This window comes from Mytilus californianus, unplaced genomic scaffold, assembly GCF_021869535.1.
Source record: "Mytilus californianus isolate M0D057914Y unplaced genomic scaffold, xbMytCali1.0.p SCAF_8, whole genome shotgun sequence".
Lineage (NCBI taxonomy): Eukaryota > Metazoa > Mollusca > Bivalvia > Mytilida > Mytilidae > Mytilus > Mytilus californianus.
Genome location: NW_026262734.1, coordinates 34,304,934 through 34,325,421, shown reverse-complemented (window position 1 = coordinate 34,325,421; position 20,488 = coordinate 34,304,934). Strand labels below are relative to the sequence as shown.

Genomic DNA, 20,488 nt, shown 5'->3' with positions numbered 1-20,488 from the left:
GGTTTCCGTTCTCTAACTTTAGTTTGCCTCAACCAAATGTTATGAAACTTATACACAATGCTTATTACCACAAAACACAGATCAAGTTTGAATTTTGGTGGCGTCACTTTTACTGTTCTAGAGTTATGCCCCTTTACAAATGGAAAATTGCTGAATTTATCGTTTCCGTTCTCTAACTTTAGTTTGCCTCAACCAAATGTTATGAAACTTATATACAATGCTTATTACCACAAAACACAGATCAAGTTTGAATTCTGGTGGCGTCACTTTAACGGTTCTAGAGTTATGCCCCTTTAGAAATAGAAAAATTGCAAAATTTTTATTTTCTTCTAAATATCAAGTAATTTTTAAAATTGGAGTTATCTTCCTTTGTCCATGATTATAGTTGAATCAACTACAATTAATGCTTTATACAATGCAATGTTTGATTTTGACTTCCACTGATAAAACACAGATCAAGTTGAATTTGGGTAGTGTCACTTCAACCATTATTGAGTTATGCCCCTTTATAAATCGAAAGATTGCAAAATTTTTAGTTTCCATTCTGTAACTTAAGTTTGCCCCAACCAAACATTATGAAACCTATACACAATATTCTTTATTTTTAATTTAAGCTGCATGTAGTGAAAAAAGGTAAAACACTTTCATTATATTAAAGTAATCTGTTATCATGGTTATTGACTTGAGTACTGGAAGGTTCAAATATTTTAGTCTGCCTGTGAAAATTATTTTACCATAATTCCTTTTAATTATACAATTGCAAAAAGATTTTTGGGATTGTATAAAGGTATGATGTCGTCGTCTGCGTCGTCGTCCGAAGACACATTTGGTTTCCGGACAATAACTTTAGTTTACTTGTATGGATCTCTTTGAAATTTAATGAGAAGATTCAATACCACAAAAGAAAGATTGGGATTGATTATGGGGATGATGGTCCCAACCGTTTAGGAATAATGGGTCCAAAAGGGGCCCAAAACAAGCATTTTTCTACTTTCAGGATAAAAACTTGTGTATAAGTATTTCAATTGCTCTGAAATTGTACCACAATGTTTAATACCACTAGTAGAAGGCTTGGATTCATTTTGGGGGTTATGGTGCAAACAGTTTAGGAATTAAGGGCCAAAAAGGTACCAAAAACAAGCATTATTGTAGTTTCTGGACAATAACTTGTGTGTAGGTGTATGGATCTTTCTGACATTGTACCACAAGGTTCCATGTCACAACAGGAAAGCTGGGATTGAGTTTGGGGGTTATTGCCCCATTCATGCAGGAATTAGGGGCCAAAAAAGGGTCAAAAACAAGCATTTTTCTAGTTTTCCAGACAATAACTTGTGTTTAAGTGTATGGATCTCAAATTTCAAATTTTTGAAAAGTTTCAAGAAAAAATCTTTAATTGCACAGTATTGCGCAATATATTTGTAAGATCTTGACATTTGTTTTGTGTCAAAAACCTATATTATGTCAAACATTTGATCACAATCCAAATTCAGACAGTATCAAGCTTGAATATTGTGTCCAAATTTGCCCCAACTGTTCAGGGTTCAACCTCTGCAGTCGTATCAGGCTGCGCTAAGCGAAGCATTTTATTTGTTTACAATTTGTGTAATTTTAGATGTAGTAACAATTGGTTAGGTTGGTTCCCTATTGAATCTTGATTTATTTGAAGTATTGGAATTGTATTAAAATATATATGTGATATTATATATTAAAACAAGAACTGATAATACATGATGAAATGCTTTTTTTTAACGTACACTTGGATAACTGGAGCCAGGACTTAAAATATTTGGGAAATTGGAATTGTCAAAGTCATCCATTAGGTGTGTTTATTGCATTTGTATTTTTACAAAAATATGCTGGTAAGCTTTGAATGGTGTCAAAGAAGTGTAATAACTGTTAAGTGAAATGTGTTTTTTTTAATAAAAAATAGAAAAAAGAAGTATTAAGAAAATAATCTCTATACATGCTATAATGCTTAAAATATTTTGAATATTATTTGTTCTTCATTCATCATTAAAATATTTTATTTATATGTATATTTTTCCTGGCAGTAAAAAATTGGCCCAGTTTGCATTTTAGCTTACCTGGCCTATATGAGTTTTTGCCATCAATTTATGTTCCTCTGTTTGGCAGTCATTTTAATTCCCTTCTGAATCAGTTAAAAAATGTATGCCAAAGATTACCAAACTTAACCTGGATGTTATGTAGGGTGTCTTCTCTAAATAAAAAAATATCCCAGGATTTGATCCATCATGATAAAACATGGCAGCTTTTGCTAAATAATAACACATGAGCTGATTTATATCTGAAAAGATGAAGTAGTTGAATATAAAGCAAATCTGATATGAACGAAAATGATTAGCAGGTCAATCTCTTTCACCTGTCAGTCTGTATGTCCTAAAGTTGGTTTCTGTTCTCTTACTTTAGTTTGCCTCAACCAAATGTTATGAAACTTATACACAATGCTAATACACAAATCACAGATCAAGTTTGAATTTTGGCGGCGTCACTTTAACGGTTCTAGAGTTATCCCCCTTTATAAATGGAAAAATTGCTGAATTTTTCATTTCCGTTCTCTAATTTTAGTTTGCCTCAATCAAATTTTATGAAACTTACACAAAATGCTTATTACCACGTGTGATTTTTTTGTGGCGAAACTTTAATTGTTCTAGAGTTATTCCCCTTTATAAATCGAACAAAATTTTGCGGTCATATATTGGTATGACGTTGGCGTCGTCGTCATCGTCCGAAGACACATTCGTTTTCGCACAATAACTTTTAGTTTAAGTGAATGGATCTCTATGAAATTTTACCATAAGGTTCAATTCCACAAAAGGAAGGTCGGGATTGATTTTGGGGGTTATGGTACCAACAGTTAAGGAATAAGGGGCCAAAAGGGGCAAAAAATAAGCATTTTTATAACTTCCAGACAATAACTTGTGTGTTAGTGTATGGATCTCTCTGACATTGTACCACAAGGTTCCATATCACAAAGGGAATGCTAGGATTGATTTTGGGGGTAATTACCTCAAAATTTTAGGAATTAGGGGCCAAAAAAGGGGCAAAAAACAAGCATTTTTCTAGTTTCATGACAATAACTTGTAGGTGTATGGATCTTTCTGAAATTGTACTACAAGGTTCCAAATCACAAAGGGAAAGCTGGAATTGAGTTTGGGGGTAATAATTGCCCAAAACGTTTAGGATTAAGGGACTAAAAATAAGCATTTTTCTAGTTTCCAGACAATAACTTGTGTTCAAGTTCTTAGACCACATTCATTCTGTGTCAGAAACCTATGCTGTGTCAAATATTTAATCACAATCCGAATTCAGAGCTGTATCAAGCTTGAATGTTATGTCCATACTTGCCCCAACTGTTCAGGGTTCGACCTCTGCGGTCGTATCAAGCTGCGCCCAGCGGAGCATTTTATTTTTTATTTAGATTAGACAGTTGGTTTTCCAGTTGTTTTACACTAGTAGGTTCCTCAGGATTTATTACTTGCTAATTGGTGTGAGCCAATGCTCCGTGTTGAAGGTCGTACTTTGACCTATAATGGTTTACTTTTTACACATTGTGACTTGGACGGGAGTTGTCTCATTGGCACTCATACCACATCTTCTTATTTCTATGGCTGCTGAAAGAATAGTTTATTATAATTTAAAAAACAAATAAACATCCATTAATGGGGAAAAGACCAATGGGCATATTTTGAAGTAACACATACAATATCGTAAGAAAAAAGTCAAATAATAAATAAAAAAGTATAAAAATATACACGAATCTTAAACAGGAATCTCAAATGATCCAAAACGGGTTACCAGATTCTGCTTGGTTTGTAAACTCCATTGTAATCAGAGGCAGGCTGCATGAATTAGACTGTATATTGCACCCTAGATGTATTTTGGTTATATCAATTGTTGGGTTGTTGTCTCGTTGTTTTATAGAAAAATAAAATGTAGAATGAGTGTCAATGAGATAACACTCCACCAGATACTAAACAAGGTAGAAGTTTACAACTATATAGACTTCAAATTGGACGTCGACCAGAAGCCGGCACAAATATTGGACATTAACTTGAGAACATACCTTTACATAGGACGTAGATTTGAGAACATACCTTTACATAGGACGTAGATTTGAGAACATACCTTTACAAAGGACGTAGATTTGAGAACATACCTTTACATAGGACGTAGATTTGAGAACATACCTTTACAAAGGACGTAGATTTGAGAACATACCTTTACAAAGGACGTAGATTTGAGAACATACCTTTACGTAGGACGTGGATTTGAGAACATACCTTTACATAGGACGTAGATTTGAGAAACGGGACGTCGATCTGCATGAGTCTAATTGGATTAGAATATAATTACAAAATTGTTATGTATATATGAAATAAATAGACTGCTGATAAACTATACCCAGTCGTAGTTGAATGGCGTTTCAATGTGGGAAAACAATGCATGCTTTGAAGAAAGGTTGATATTGTGTTTTGGACAAGGTTTAAGTAAAGGCGAGTGTTCTCCAGTTGTTACTTTGTGTACTTCGGACTAATTTGAAGAGCGGAACCTGTGACTAACATATAAATGATCATAAATGTATAAGTCCCAATTGAAACCTTCCAACTGATTTTAATATTGTGTTGTCATGTTGTTACGTTACATCTCAGGTTTAACTCGCCACATTCTTTATGCGACCATGTGGTGACCTGCATGTGTTCCCATCATTGTCCGCTGATCTCTATGGATAGTTTGTTTTCATTGACAACCATGCCACCCCAACTCCGGCATTTGTATATGGTGTATCAATTCGTTGCATAAATTCACAATACATACATGAACAAATATATAAAACAAAAACAAAGAGTTTGCACTGCTGTTTTTCATCCAAAAGACAACTAGGCTTTAAACTAGCTACATATGTGCTTATATCGAAAAGTTCAGGGATATTTGAAATTTATTTTTGGAAAGAAATATATAAAAGATGCTGTTATAAAATGTTTCATATCTATCATATATAACCTTCAAACCAAACAAGCACCACAATGAATGTATATGAAATAACTTGAATCAATAATTAAAGAAGAATGAAGAAGCACACCTTCTCAAATTTATCTCAATGATATGACGGCATTGCTTTAAGATTATAAGAATATAGTTGAACGCCTGTTGCATTGGTAAACTGTGTACGCAGCAAACAACAGGGGCGTAGAGAGAGAGAGAGAGAGAGAGAGAGAGAGAGAGAGAGAGAGAGAGAGAGAGAGAGAGGGATAAAGTTAAAAAATAGGAATTGGTCTTTCTATGTATGCATTTTAAAAACTACACACAGAATAAAAGCAAGAGGAATACACATGCAACGGAATTTTTAATCCTGTAAGACATGTATGTGTACGATAAATACATACAACTGGTGTAAACTTAGAGGAACTTTTTATATTACGGGCATTGTTTAGGAAATACCAGCTACATAGTTGTTGGTAACACAACCATACCGTATACTCGCTTTGAGTGCAAAAAAAAACATAATCCCTTTAGGGATAACAAAAAAACTTGAAAATTATTATTTTCCGCTTCGCCCCAAAGCACACATCTTACTAGAATGAAGACTCTTCAACTCGTATCGATCCGGGAATAATGAATGTTACCCTGTGAACTAGTTCAATATTGACTAAGTATGTAGGTCTTGACAACACGAATAGTTCATTTTCACATCACGTCAACGTATCTCGTCCTGTGTGCATGTAATATTTGCTACCGGACATTAATAACCATTCAATCAATCAATAGTTTTCGTATACTAGTAGATGAAAAGTTGGAACTGCTGTTATTATAAAAAAAAAAAGTACACATTTTCCAGTACATGTTTTACGTTTTTATTTATTTTACAAACAAATCTTTTATATAGATTCGATAATTCGAAGTCGTTTCTATATGGGCCGGCTATACGAATGGTTGATTGTAAAACCATTTAAATAAATTGTTAATTCTAACTCGTTTTACTGGACTATTAGGTCTTTCAATTTTAAAAAGAACTGTCTGTCCGAGTAGGACACTAAACTGCTGATTCTTGTTCGAAAGATACACCAAACTTTTATTACACTTATCTTCACTGTTATCATCTAGATATTGCCATACAACTGGTCGAATGCATATGCATTTGTTAATTAGCTGGCTTATTAAAAACACAGATCATGAAAAAGATCGTGATCAAAGTACCATTTACTCTGAAAAAGTTCATTAATTTCAACTTCGAATATTCCTAACTACGTAAAATTCGAAATTCCCATCTCTCTCTTGTAGAGTTTACCCTCAAAATTTTTAAACATTTAAATACATATGTTAAGCAAAATATATGAGAATGTGTCCACCAAGTATTTGGTATCCAATGATGTTTACGCTAACAGAAATTCCACATATAGTATTGTGTTTATGTTTAATGTGTTTTTTTTTAAATCTACTTTGCTCAATACAAATACTAGCATATGGAACAAATCTCCGTGCTTTTAAAAGCTTGCACGTACTAAAAAAACGCAAGCGACAATGTTAAGTCTTCATTCGACTCGAAGTTAAACAAATAGTTGACCAAAAAACCACAACAAAAATGTCCAAGTTTTATTTCGGTTGTGATTGTTTTGAAACGCTATATATGCGGAGCTTCCGGGGGGCTTCGCCCCCCTGGCCCCCCTACCAGGGCTTTGCCCTGTACCTACTAGGGGCCGGCCGCCAGACCCCTCGCCCTATAGTTTGTGATTCCACTTCATTAAGAAGGTAGCTACGCCCCTGAACAACTATGTATCATTGTTGCCTTAATTGGTGTACAATTGTCCTGTATATTCTTTACCGTAATAGTGACCCAGATTGATAAACCACGTTCTAAAAAAAATGGAGAACATGTAAAATGTTCATTACAGAGAGAAGTTTGTCTTTTCAAGATTTTTTTTTTGTTTTTCATCTTCTAAAAGAATCTTGTACGCACACCATTAATAAAGGCATTATATAAAATTACTTGAAATGATGATTCACTCATTTTTAAAGAAGACATTACTAGTTACTAGTACTAGAAATTTAATATGCCGCGCCAAATGTCAAAGTTATAGTGCATATGCTTTTATTCTAGATTTTTGTTGTTGAAAATAATGAGTATATTGTTATTTCCATTAATTGTTTTCCTCTATTTCTTATTTATCATAGCTGCGGTAAATCTTGTGATCATATTTGCCCGTATATGTTCGGACCAACATCATCAAATACTGTTTGATTCAATTTTAACTTTGAAGATTTTTTCATTATAATAAGCAAACATCACTATGTAAAGGGTTTTAGAATTGTTTATAATCTAGACCTTTACCTCTTATACCTAAAAATGCATTTATACCGTTTTCAAAATTGACCATGTCATCGCCACCCTTATCGCATGTACTCGAATTTTAGTACAGTGATAATAGACAAACAAAGAATATAGAGTATCCATCCATGACAAAATATCAGTAAATGCACTAGAACAAAAAAAACATACTAAAAGCAAAGGTACAGCGTTTTTATTGCTGTTTTTCATCTAGATTTATACAGATGTCCATTAAAAAATAATAAACATCATTCCGATTTCCGTTCAAACAATTAAAACATTTTTGAAATGTTACCTCAAATGTCTATATTAGATACATATGAAACCTTACTTGCATTTTTTTGAAAATTTAGTTCAAACTTTTGTTAATCTAGGGGTCAACTAGAACAAGACTTGACTTTTCAAAATTGCAGTTAGAAAAGCTTGAGGATGCATGGCAGAAAGGCCTTACTTCAACAAGTAAAGACCATGCAACAGAAATTGATGTTTTAGTAAATGAAACATCAATTAGCAGAGAGAGGATTGCGGTATGCTAGTTATTTAGCTTTTGTCCAAAGTGGAAATCACGAGTTTACAAACTTTATTTGGGGGACCATAGAAATATAGGAATGTCATTTATTTTGTAAAGAAATAGCACTGTCATGCTACATTCATTGTCGAATAAATGTGATTAAAAAGTGAAGCGAAAGATACCAAAAGAACATTCATAAATAAAAGGTCGAAAATAAACTTTCAATGCCATGGCTAGCAAAGAAACAGACCAGCAGACAAGCCAAAATACACACAACGCAACATAGAAAAATAAAGACTGAGCTACACGACACCCCCCCCCCCCCCCAAAAAAAAAAAGAAACACACAAAAAACTAAAACAAACTGGGGGTGATCTCAGATGCCCTGGAAGGGTATGCAGATCCTGCTCCACACGTGGCACCGCCAAGAATAGCCAATATTACTGAAAGTGGTGTTAAACACCAATCAATTAATCAATCAAACAATCATATCATATCATCAATGTCCTGTACGTTTTTAAATGTTCAGCAATAATGAAAACGTTTTAAATGTTTATTTATTGTTAAATATCTGATCTGATGAAAACGTCCTCATGACAGTAAGACATTAATTATTATATTTTTGTAACATAATATTTTAAGTATTTTACCTCCAGGTCTGGATTGGTAACAGAAGGGCCAAACAGAAGCGTGGTGGCCAGGGAGTTGTTCCTACCAAAAAAAGAAAGACGGTAAAAGGCCCAACGGCGTATTCCCTCTTTTCACAACAGTTTAAAAGAGGCAAGTGCAGAATAGTATAAATAGTCAAAACATGTTTAATTATTATTTTAGCTTATCAGAACTAAATATCAAATACGATCATTTTTTTTTATATTTTATCTATTTTGTACAATATTGTTTCACATGTATGCATATCATATAAGAAATATCGTTGTCTATTGTCTACACAATATTTATATATAAACTATAAACAGTTTACTTCATAACACACATGTAAACTACTTAAGTGTTAATACAAAATTGTGAAATGTGGCATTCAAAATCCAAATGACGTGGATGTAAGCAACTATAGGTTATCGTGTGGCCTTCAACAATAATGAAAAGTTGATGCGAACACAAACTAATAAGGCGAGGCAAACATGTGTGTCAATAGTTAAAAGTCATCTAACTCTTAACTTTTGTCGTAAAACGTGGAGAGCTCCTGTATGAATTTCCAGGTGTCTTTGCGATTCTTGAAATAACGATGGTCCGTTCATAAAGTTGCGTTATTTTAAAATTTGAATGAATGTTTCTGCTCAGGCAATATCAAATGTTCTATTAAAACTTACTGGTTCATTTTAAGATGACTTTACATCTTGGCATTTCATTTCACCAATAAGATTGTAATCCCCGTTATTAGGTGATACACCCAAAGAGGAACACCTGAGGTCACTAGGGGAGAAGTGGGGAAGAACTTCAGAGGAAGAAAAGGAGGCCTTCCGACAACAGGCCAAAGAAATTAGGAATGACCCATTGAAGGGCAGGACAGCAGAGGAGTTTGCTGAATTTCATATGAACTCCATAACAAATTCGGTTGGTTTATTTTTGCAAAACCTGTCATATTTAATAAAGACAAAATTATCTACATTTCTGTTTTACGACAGCATCATCATGTATGGGTTTTAACTTTTATATGTTCACAGTTTTGTTTTTTAAAGACTTAAATCTAAACTATAATGAAGATAGGTTTATAAAAATGGTGCAATATTTTTAGATATTTCTATGACATACCCACAGGCACTTGTCTCAGAAAAAAATTTCCTATATACCTTAATATAACATTAAGGTATACAGGGGAAAAAAATTCTGAGACAAGTGCCTGTGGACATACCAAAGAATATGTAAGATTTAATGATCACAATATTGCCAATGGAACAAAACATACTTTATTTGGAAGGTACACGAAAGCAAATACAGCAGTTTTCTTTTAACATTTTTTTCTGCAACTTAATCTTTTCGAAATTTTAACTGAAATTAAATAATGCATTAATCTTTTTTATTTTATGATATGCAACTAAATGAAGTCTTTAAGGTAGTTCAGGAGTATAGAAAAAAAATGACAAAATTTTCTTATACTTTGCCAAAATGAAGATTTTACTATGCTTTTTTCCAAAAAAATAATAAAAAGTATGGGTCACCGCGCGATTTTTCAAAGTACGAGTCGTTCAAAATTGCCAAAATTTGATTAGATTGTTCATGATAAAACACATTTTTGTGCATAAAAGGAAATCTATGAATCAGAATTTTGAAATAAAGTATGAGAAGATAGGCTTTATAATACATTTTAAGAAAATAAAAAGAAAAAATCGTGTCACCGAACTTGTTTTCTTGCTACAAGTAAAAAATGAAAATTTCCTTATATGTCCAGTATAAATTTTGTACTAAAAGAGTTATCTTCCCTTAAATGGCTTATTTGAAAAATTAATTTTAAAAACACAAATATTTGGTATTTGTTAAAACATGTTCGATAATGCAATGAATAACTAAGTTTTCCTTATATAAATATACAGTGTAACCAATAAATTGCAAATCTATCTTCAAATTTTCAGATTTGGGCAAAGAACTAGACCGATTATTTACTGTGATGGTACAATTCAAGATGGCGGTATACCCCTGAACTACCTTAAAATAATGGAAACTTTGTATTTGAAAACACTTGCCGACCATGCAAGGGCTGTATAGCCAGTCAAGGTCGTTAAAAACTTCCATATATATATTGAAAGCACAAAAAATTGTCGAAAAAAATTCTGAAAACATTATGTCGTTAATTTAGAAATCTATATAATTTTTCTATGATTATTGTTGAAACATGTACACAAAAAAATCCGTTTGATTGATATAATATAACCATATGATGACTGACTTTGTAATTGGTTAACTTTCAACCATAGAAACGCAGTGACTGATCCTATTTTTATATTACACCATTAAAATTGTATGTATCCACAACATATCATTTTTTTTTTTAAATTATACTGTACCTTGACCTTAAATGTATTTTAAAGTGCAATGGTAGCTATAAATGTATATTAAATTATATATTTATATTTCAGTGTGCTGTATTGCAATCATTAGGGTATGAGGTTGCCGCTATCGCCGCAAAGGAGAGCGAGTCATCGCAACTGTTTGGGACCCCAAGAGGCTTGGAATTCATCCAAGACGTGAAATTACAAAAGGAATTCCGAGAATCTGTATTCAGTTAGTAATAATGAGTTAAATATTATAAGATTATACTTCATGTTTTTTTCAATGGACGACCGGAGAATCAAGATATTCATACAACGTACTTGTAATTCAAAAACCTTTTAAAATACAGCCTACAATATAAGTCCTATTCTTGCCTCCATTCAGTCACGTATATGATAAGAATTATTTTAAGCACATACACATATACCCTGTAAATTTCTAGGAACCAAAGAGTATAAATTTACACTTAATTTTCATGGTGTTTGACACATTTTACATGACAACATCATGACGAAAAAGATTAAGCAGAAATATAACACTTTACAGAATAAAAAAGAGTGAGAAATTCGAATGTTGACAAAATTAGGAGGTGAATATATGTTCCAGATGAATAAGCAATTCGTGCTTCAATATTGGAACCCGTCAAGTCGCTCGTTGCATATAAAGAAGCTGCAATAACTCACATTTGGTAATGCAACAATAAATGAAAAGATGAAGGGAAGTGTACTCGAAAATGTTTTATATTTGTTTTACTATATTTTTAAGGACACATTGTGTATGTTGGAGATAGTATAACATGCAAAGAGACCAAAAAAGAACTAACTGAAAAAGTTAGAAAAATTTTCAATTCGTGTTGGGGTACTAAGTCTATTAAAATATGTCGAAAAAAATACGAAATAAAAGAAACATGCAAACTTAAAAAAAAACATCTTAGGGACAACTTAATTTTCTAAATGATTTTTAAAAAGTCCTTTATTTACCAGTTGATCTTATAGCAAAAATTATCCCTTCTCACTTAAAAAAAAATAATGTGTAAAAGCTACACTGTAATTTGGGATGGGCGTTTATGTCTTTTCCCTAAAGTAAGCACAGTTATGAACAATTTTTTTTTTATAATTTTAAGAACACGTAAGGAATACATTCGAAATATTTTATTTTGCGAAAATGTTAATCAACTTGTTCATATCAAACACGCTGTAAATTATGAGTACTTTTTTTATCACAATTTCTATATGATGTATAGTTTAGAAACTAAAACAGTAGAATATATCAGATTTAGAGAGTCTATTAAATGATAAAACTGCCGTATATCTTTGGATGGTCAACAAACATGTTGATTTATGAGAAACGATTGGATAATTCCTTTTTGGAATTATTGCCCTTAACTGATAAGGGGAACTTCTCTTAGGCGGAACAGACAGCCTATGTTTACGAAAGAATAATAAAAAGACAGACGCAGCAGGCAAACTACAATATGTACTAGATTTACAAAACGCTGCAGACATATCGATCAATTGAATGTTAAAGTAAATGCTGATTACTGGTTATTAAATATATGTTTACATAGATATAAGAAGATGTGGTATGAGTGCCAATGAGACAACTCTCCATCCAAGTCAAAAAATATAAAAGTAAACCATTATAGGTAACAGTACGGTCTTCAACACGGAGCCTTGGCTCACACCGAACAGTAAGCTATAAAGGGCCCCAAAAAATTACTAGTGTAAAACCATTCAAACGGGAAAACCAACGGTCTAATCTATATAAAAAACGAGAAACGAGAAACACTTATCAAACACATCAACAAACGACAACTACTGAACATCAGATTCCTGACTTAGGACAGGTGCAAACAAATGCAGCGGGTTTAAACGTTTTAATGGTACCAAACCTTCACCCTTTTTCTGAAACAATAGTGTAACATCACAACATAGAAAGACACACTATAAAATATCAACTGAAATAGCTTAACTCAATCAAAGGACATATTAACACCATTGAACATACACTGAACAAATAAATTTGACCTATGACACAATGTAAATACAAAATAAGTAAACCAAGGGAAGAATAATAAAAGTAACATGTTTATATATATCAAGTTAAAAAAAAAATATTGTCTTATGGCTGTCTGTGTAGTATTTTCATCTTTAAAATTCTGATTGTGACATCTTAAAATAAGAATTGGCTTATTGTAGCGATTTTTTGATAAACTGAAGTTAATTAATACTACTCCTTCTTGCAGATTTATGTGATGACATATCTCTTTTCAGCATCTGTCAGTTTGAAGAATCAGGCAGTACCCTATGGGAATATCATTAAAAACAACTCATATAGAATGGAGGGTCTGCCTGATGGTGTTATTTTCAAAGACCCTAATTCTTATGGTTTGTCTACTCTTAGGCAAATCATAAGCCAGAAAGAATCCATCAAATTTGTGTATGTATTACCCGTAGAACATGTAGAAGTAGTCACACATTTAATATTATGAAGCCACGAATATTTTTTATTTAGAAACTTGAATTGCATTTTAAGTTTTAGATTTTTCTCAATTTACAACGATTGTCTATGCTGATTTTAGTGCTAGAACAAAAGATTTGAAATAACAATATAAATGAGTTGAGTCAAACATTTAGTGCAGACACTTTCAAATGCTCCTTGAAAATACCATAACAAGTGCTAGGAATATGAAGCATCTATCGATAGTCATAGCAAGGGTATCAAGCTTTATCCTGCTTATTTTGTACCAGTGTCGATCAATTGTGAGTTTTGATAATGCAAATATTTGTAAAGAAACCGTTTATAAGATAAGATAAGATAAGATATTTTTATTCCAATTAAAGGGCCCATGACGAGCAAAAACATGTATTACAATGATTTTGATAATTGACACAATAATGTTGATATAAATCATATATAAATATGAATATAATCATCTCAATTGTAAGATGTTAAACCACAGCCAGATCAGAGCCATACACATATTAGTAAAAATATTAGTCAATTATATTTAATATTAACAGGCAAATATTCTCAATGGGTTACATACAAACATATCTGTACTATTTTGATAGTTTTCTGAGTTCAAAATAATTGTTAATATAAATTGCAATAATTGTAATAATCTCTTGAAGAAACGTGACACCAGCTTCCACACTTGCCTCATCTACAACATCATCCAAGGGTATGTAAATGGGTAAACGGACAGAAAGTCACAGGACATGTATTCAATTTTAATTGTAGGAAATTGTTCATAAGCCTTGATAAATGAAATTTTTTTAAATTTAATTATTCAAAGGATTTTTTTTGACATTTTGTTTTCATAACAATTTTTTAATCATTATTGATATTTATTGAATAACTTTTAATAACAAAGTTGTGATATATACTATATTTCAAGAAAAAAAAAAAACAAATATTTATAAAATGAGTGTTTTCTTGTTCAATGAAATATAATAACAAAACGGTATTGTGACTTTTTGTCTGTGCCTTTTTGTCCTGTGACTTTTTGTCCTGTGACTTTTTGTCTGTGACTATTTGTCCGTGACTTTTTGTCTGTGACTTTTTGTCGTGTAACTTTCTGTTTGACATTCTGTAAATCTTGTATAATATATGTAAATAAGGTTTGTACAAGTAATTCGTATTTTTCGAATATCTTGAAACAAGCAGGCCATCGGATGATTTTTAGATTCAGAAAAACAATATATTAAGTTCTATGTTTTGCCAATTAGTTCATAAAAAATTTTCCTAAACATCTATATCTACCTCAATCAACCGAAATCCATCATAAAGATGAATATATTTCTATTTTTCAAAACGTTTATAATGCATGTGCTGAAATAAAATATCACTAATTTTATTTTTTGAGCTTGAGTAATTTTATATTTACAGAATTAGAAAATGGAAATATTACGGATGTCACGGATGCTCCAGCTATTCCTTTAGGTTGGTATTTTGATCCAAAGTTTGTACAATGTATGAGATTTATTATGTTATCCACTTCAAGTTAAAGCTTTTGATTAGATTAAATTATCAAGGATGAATTTGTGTTTTCTCGGTGGTTTTGTATGCATATGAAAATATGAGTTTTATAAATTGTAAAGATATACAAACGAAATAACACAAACACATATCAAAGTCTCTAAATATGCAGTAACAACTTTACGTTATAACATATTAATAAAGTACATACAATATCATAATGATATTTACACAATATTCAATTTTATATACATACACACGAGTCACGATTGTAAATGATAACCTGTACAATGTATTAACTTCACAATATTTCAGAGTCCATGAATGTATAGAATACGCTACATATATTTCATATTCTTATTCTCAAAATGTTTATACGGCTTGAGTTCATAATATGGCGCGGAATGAAGGTCAAAAATACTTATTTACGTATATACATAATTCGATTTACGCATAATTCGATTTACGTATATACAAAAATAATTACGTATATTCGTTAATCGAATTACGTATATTCGTTAATCGAATTACGTATATACAGAATGAATTCCGTATACACAGAAATCGAATTACGTATAAACAGAAATAATTCCGTATACACAGAAATCGAATTACGTACATACAGAAATAATTCCGTAAAGACAGAAATAGAATTACGTATATACAGAAATATGTTATAACAATGAATTTCATTGGCAGGTTGTATTAATGTCTAGTATACAAAAATATTAACGTATATACACGAAGAATTCCGTATATACAAAAATATTTCTTTACATACGTAATTATTTACGTATATACATAATTGTATATACGGAATTCGATTTACGTATATACGTATTTATTTCTGTATAAACAGAAATAATTATGTATATACGTAAATAAATATTTTTGACCCTGATTCCGCGCCATATACCAATACATATACATATACACTCACACATTACACTTGTATAGCAGAATTATATTTATTTTATATAGAACTGAGAGAAGTACCCATGGAGGAAGTAGCCGATGCTATAGATATTACTATAGGTTAGTTTTTTTTATCCACCATTTGTACTAAGGATGTGATGAATAAAAAAAAAAAAAATACACTGTACGATCTTTTTTTCGGTTTTGATTATTTATGTGTTTTATTTACATTTGTTAAAATCTAAACCGATTATGTATGGTATTTTTTAAATTTTAATTATCCAAAGGAATTTTTTTGACATTTTGTTTTCATAACAATTTTTTAATCATTATTGATATTTATTGAATAACTTTTAATAACAAAGTTGTGATATATATTATATTTCAAAAAAAAAAACAAACAAATATTTATAAAATGAGTGTTTTCTTGTTCAATGAAAAATAATAACAAAACGGTATTGTGACTTTTTGTCCTGTGACTTTTTGTCTGTGACTATTTGTCCGTGACTTTTTGTCTGTGACTTTTTGTCGTGTAACTTTCTGTTTGACATTCTGTAAATCTTGTATAATATATGTAAATAAGGTTTGTACAAGTAATTCGTATTTTTCGAACATCTTGAAACAAGCAGGCCATCGGGTGATTTTTAGATTCAGAAAAACAATATATTAAGTTCTATGTTTTGCCAATTGGTTCATAAAATTTTTCCTAAACATCTATATCTACCTCAATCAACCGAAATCCATCATAAAGATGAATATATTTCTATTTTTCAAAACGTTTATAATGCATGTGCTGAAATAAAATATCACTGATTTTATTTTAAGCTTGAGTAATTTTATATTTACAGAATTAGAAAATGGAAATATTACGGATGTCACGGATGCTCCAGCTATTCCTTTAGGTTGGTATTTTGATCCAAAGTTTGTACAATGTATGAGATTTATTATGTTATCCACTTCAAGTTAAAGCTTTTGATTAGATTAAATTATCAAGGATGAATTTGTGTTTTCTCGGTGGTTTTGTATGCATATGAAAATATGAGTTTTATAAATTGTAAAGATATACAAACGAAATAACACAAACACATATCAAAGTCTCTAAATATGCAGTAACAACTTTACGTTATAACATATTAATAAAGTACATACAATATCATAATGATATTTACACAATATTCAATTTTATATACATACACACGAGTCACGATTGTAAATGATAACCTGTACAATGTATTAACTTCACAATATTTCAGAGTCCATGAATGTATAGAATACGCTACATATATTTCATATTCTTATTTTCAAAATGTTTATACGGCTTGAGTTCATAATATGGCGCGGAATGAAGGTCAAACATACTTATTTACGTATATACATAATTCGATTTACGCATAATTCGATTTACGTATATACAAAAATAATTACGTATATTCGTTAATCGAATTACGTATATACAGAATTAATTCCGTATACACAGAAATCGAATTACGTATAAACAGAAATAATTCCGTATACACAGAAATCGAATTACGTACATACAGAAATAATTCCGTAAAGACAGAAATCGAATTACGTATATACAGAAATATGTTATAACAATGAATTTCATTGGCAGGTTGTATTAATGTCTAGTATACAAAAATATTAACGTATATACACAAAGAATTCCGTATATACGTAAATCGAATTCCGTTTATACAATAATATTTCTTCACATACGTAATTATTTACGTATATACATAATTGTATATACGGAATTCGATTTACGTATATACGTAATTATTTCTGTATGAACAGAAATAATTATGTATATACGTAAATAAATATTTTTGACCCTGATTCCGCGCCATATACCAATACATATACATATACACTCACACATTACACTTGTATAGCAGAATTATATTTATTTTATATAGAACTGAGAGAAGTACCCATGGAGGAAGTAGCCGATGCTATAGATATTACTATAGGTTAGTTTTTTTTATCCACCATTTGTACTAAGGATGTGATGAATAAAAAAAAAAAAAATACACTGTACGATCTTTTTTTCGGTTTTGATTATTTATGTGTTTTATTTACATTTGTTAAAATCTAAACCGATTATGTATGGTATTTTTTAAATTTTAATTATCCAAAGGAATTTTTTTGACATTTTGTTTTCATAACAATTTTTTAATCATTATTGATATTTATTGAATAACTTTTAATAACAAAGTTGTGATATATATTATATTTCAAAAAAAAAAACAAACAAATATTTATAAAATGAGTGTTTTCTTGTTCAATGAAAAATAATAACAAAACGGTATTGTGACTTTTTGTCCTGTGACTTTTTGTCTGTGACTATTTGTCCGTGACTTTTTGTCTGTGACTTTTTGTCGTGTAACTTTCTGTTTGACATTCTGTAAATCTTGTATAATATATGTAAATAAGGTTTGTACAAGTAATTCGTATTTTTCGAACATCTTGAAACAAGCAGGCCATCGGATGATTTTTAGATTCAGAAAAACAATATATTAAGTTCTATGTTTTGCCAATTGGTTCATAAAATTTTTCCTAAACATCTATATCTACCTCAATCAACCGAAATCCATCATAAAGATGAATATATTTCTATTTTTCAAAACGTTTATAATGCATGTGCTGAAATAAAATATCACTGATTTTATTTTAAGCTTGAGTAATTTTATATTTACAGAATTAGAAAATGGAAATATTACGGATGTCACGGATGCTCCAGCTATTCCTTTAGGTTGGTATTTTGATCCAAAGTTTGTACAATGTATGAGATTTATTATGTTATCCACTTCAAGTTAAAGCTTTTGATTAGATTAAATTATCAAGGATGAATTTGTGTTTTCTCGGTGGTTTTGTATGCATATGAAAATATGAGTTTTATAAATTGTAAAGATATACAAACGAAATAACACAAACACATATCAAAGTCTCTAAATATGCAGTAACAACTTTACGTTATAACATATTAATAAAGTACATACAATATCATAATGATATTTACACAATATTCAATTTTATATACATACACACGAGTCACGATTGTAAATGATAACCTGTACAATGTATTAACTTCACAATATTTCAGAGTCCATGAATGTATAGAATACGCTACATATATTTCATATTCTTATTTTCAAAATGTTTATACGGCTTGAGTTCATAATATGGCGCGGAATGAAGGTCAAACATACTTATTTACGTATATACATAATTCGATTTACGCATAATTCGATTTACGTATATACAAAAATAATTACGTATATTCGTTAATCGAATTACGTATATACAGAATTAATTCCGTATACACAGAAATCGAATTACGTATAAACAGAAATAATTCCGTATACACAGAAATCGAATTACGTACATACAGAAATAATTCCGTAAAGACAGAAATCGAATTACGTATATACAGAAATATGTTATAACAATGAATTTCATTGGCAGGTTGTATTAATGTCTAGTATACAAAAATATTAACGTATATACACAAAGAATTCCGTATATACGTAAATCGAATTCCGTTTATACAATAATATTTCTTCACATACGTAATTATTTACGTATATACATAATTGTATATACGGAATTCGATTTACGTATATACGTAATTATTTCTGTATGAACAGAAATAATTATGTATATACGTAAATAAATATTTTTGACCCTGATTCCGCGCCATATACCAATACATATACATATACACTAACACATTACGCTTGTATAGCAGAATTATATTTATTTTATATAGAACTGAGAGAAGTACCCATGGAGGAAGTAGCCGATGCTATAGATATTACTATAGGTTAGTTTTTTTTTATCCACCATTTGTACTAAGGATGTGATGAATGAAAAAAAAATAAAAAATACACTGTACGATCTTTTTTTCGGTTTTGATTATTTATGTGTTTTATTTACATTTGTTTAAATCTAAACCGATTATGTATGGTATATTAATTCATTCTGCAAGAAAAGAGGAAATCCTATATTTTTTTTTTTGAAAGATTGCATGATTTAGTACAAAAACTGTATTGAAAACACTATAAAAAAGATAATACTTACATTTAGGTACAAGTGTTTACTCTTTCCATTTCAGGTGTTTCAGACACATTAGCCCATGCTGTTTCCAGTGATGCTGTAGAGGAGCATGGTGTTGAAGTACTTACAGGTTTGATTACAGTTTTTTCTGCATTATTTTGGTTTATATATATATATATATTAGGAAAATATAGCTTGTCTGCAATCATCATAAAATTTTGCATTGATTGATCGTTGATTGCTTAATGTCCAATGCCCGCGCAGTGGCGTAGCTGCCGTTAGGCACTTTAGGCAGGTGCCTACACATAAGTTTTTCACAAATTTTTTTTATTAAAAAAAAACAAAAAACAACGTTATCTGTAGACGCACGCTAGTGAAGTCGTCAAAACTCTTTAATAATCGAATGTCATGTGTACACTAGTCTATCATCCTTAGTGAATGGAGTATTGGATAGAATTGTATGTCATTATATTCCCCCTTATATAGAAACTATAAACTAGAACTTTGGTTCAGATCATTTCACTTCTATCAACAAATACTGGAATGAACCTCAACTTAGACACATGATTTTTTTTAATTAGTTGTTGTTGGCTTTCAACTAGCTTTCCACTTGTTCTTCATCCGATCTACAATAAAACTCTTGCCAAAGTTGGGCGTTCGTTCGTTCTGTGC

General features: G+C 30.8%; 1 protein-coding gene across 1 annotated transcript in view; it reads left to right on the top strand.

Moving 5' to 3' along the window:
- The first annotated feature begins 14,762 nt into the window (after positions 1-14,762).
- Positions 14,763-20,488, top strand: part of LOC127711997 (uncharacterized) — a 77,137-nt gene continuing 71,411 nt past the window's right edge. Inside the window, exons 1-6 of the mRNA XM_052218155.1 lie at positions 14,763-14,806; positions 15,824-15,877; positions 16,606-16,659; positions 17,677-17,730; positions 18,459-18,512; positions 19,530-19,583. Of these exons, the coding sequence (XP_052074115.1) occupies positions 15,841-15,877; positions 16,606-16,659; positions 17,677-17,730; positions 18,459-18,512; positions 19,530-19,583 (253 nt within the window). The 5' untranslated portion in view covers positions 14,763-14,806; positions 15,824-15,840. The remainder of the gene's footprint in view (positions 14,807-15,823; positions 15,878-16,605; positions 16,660-17,676; positions 17,731-18,458; positions 18,513-19,529; positions 19,584-20,488) is intronic.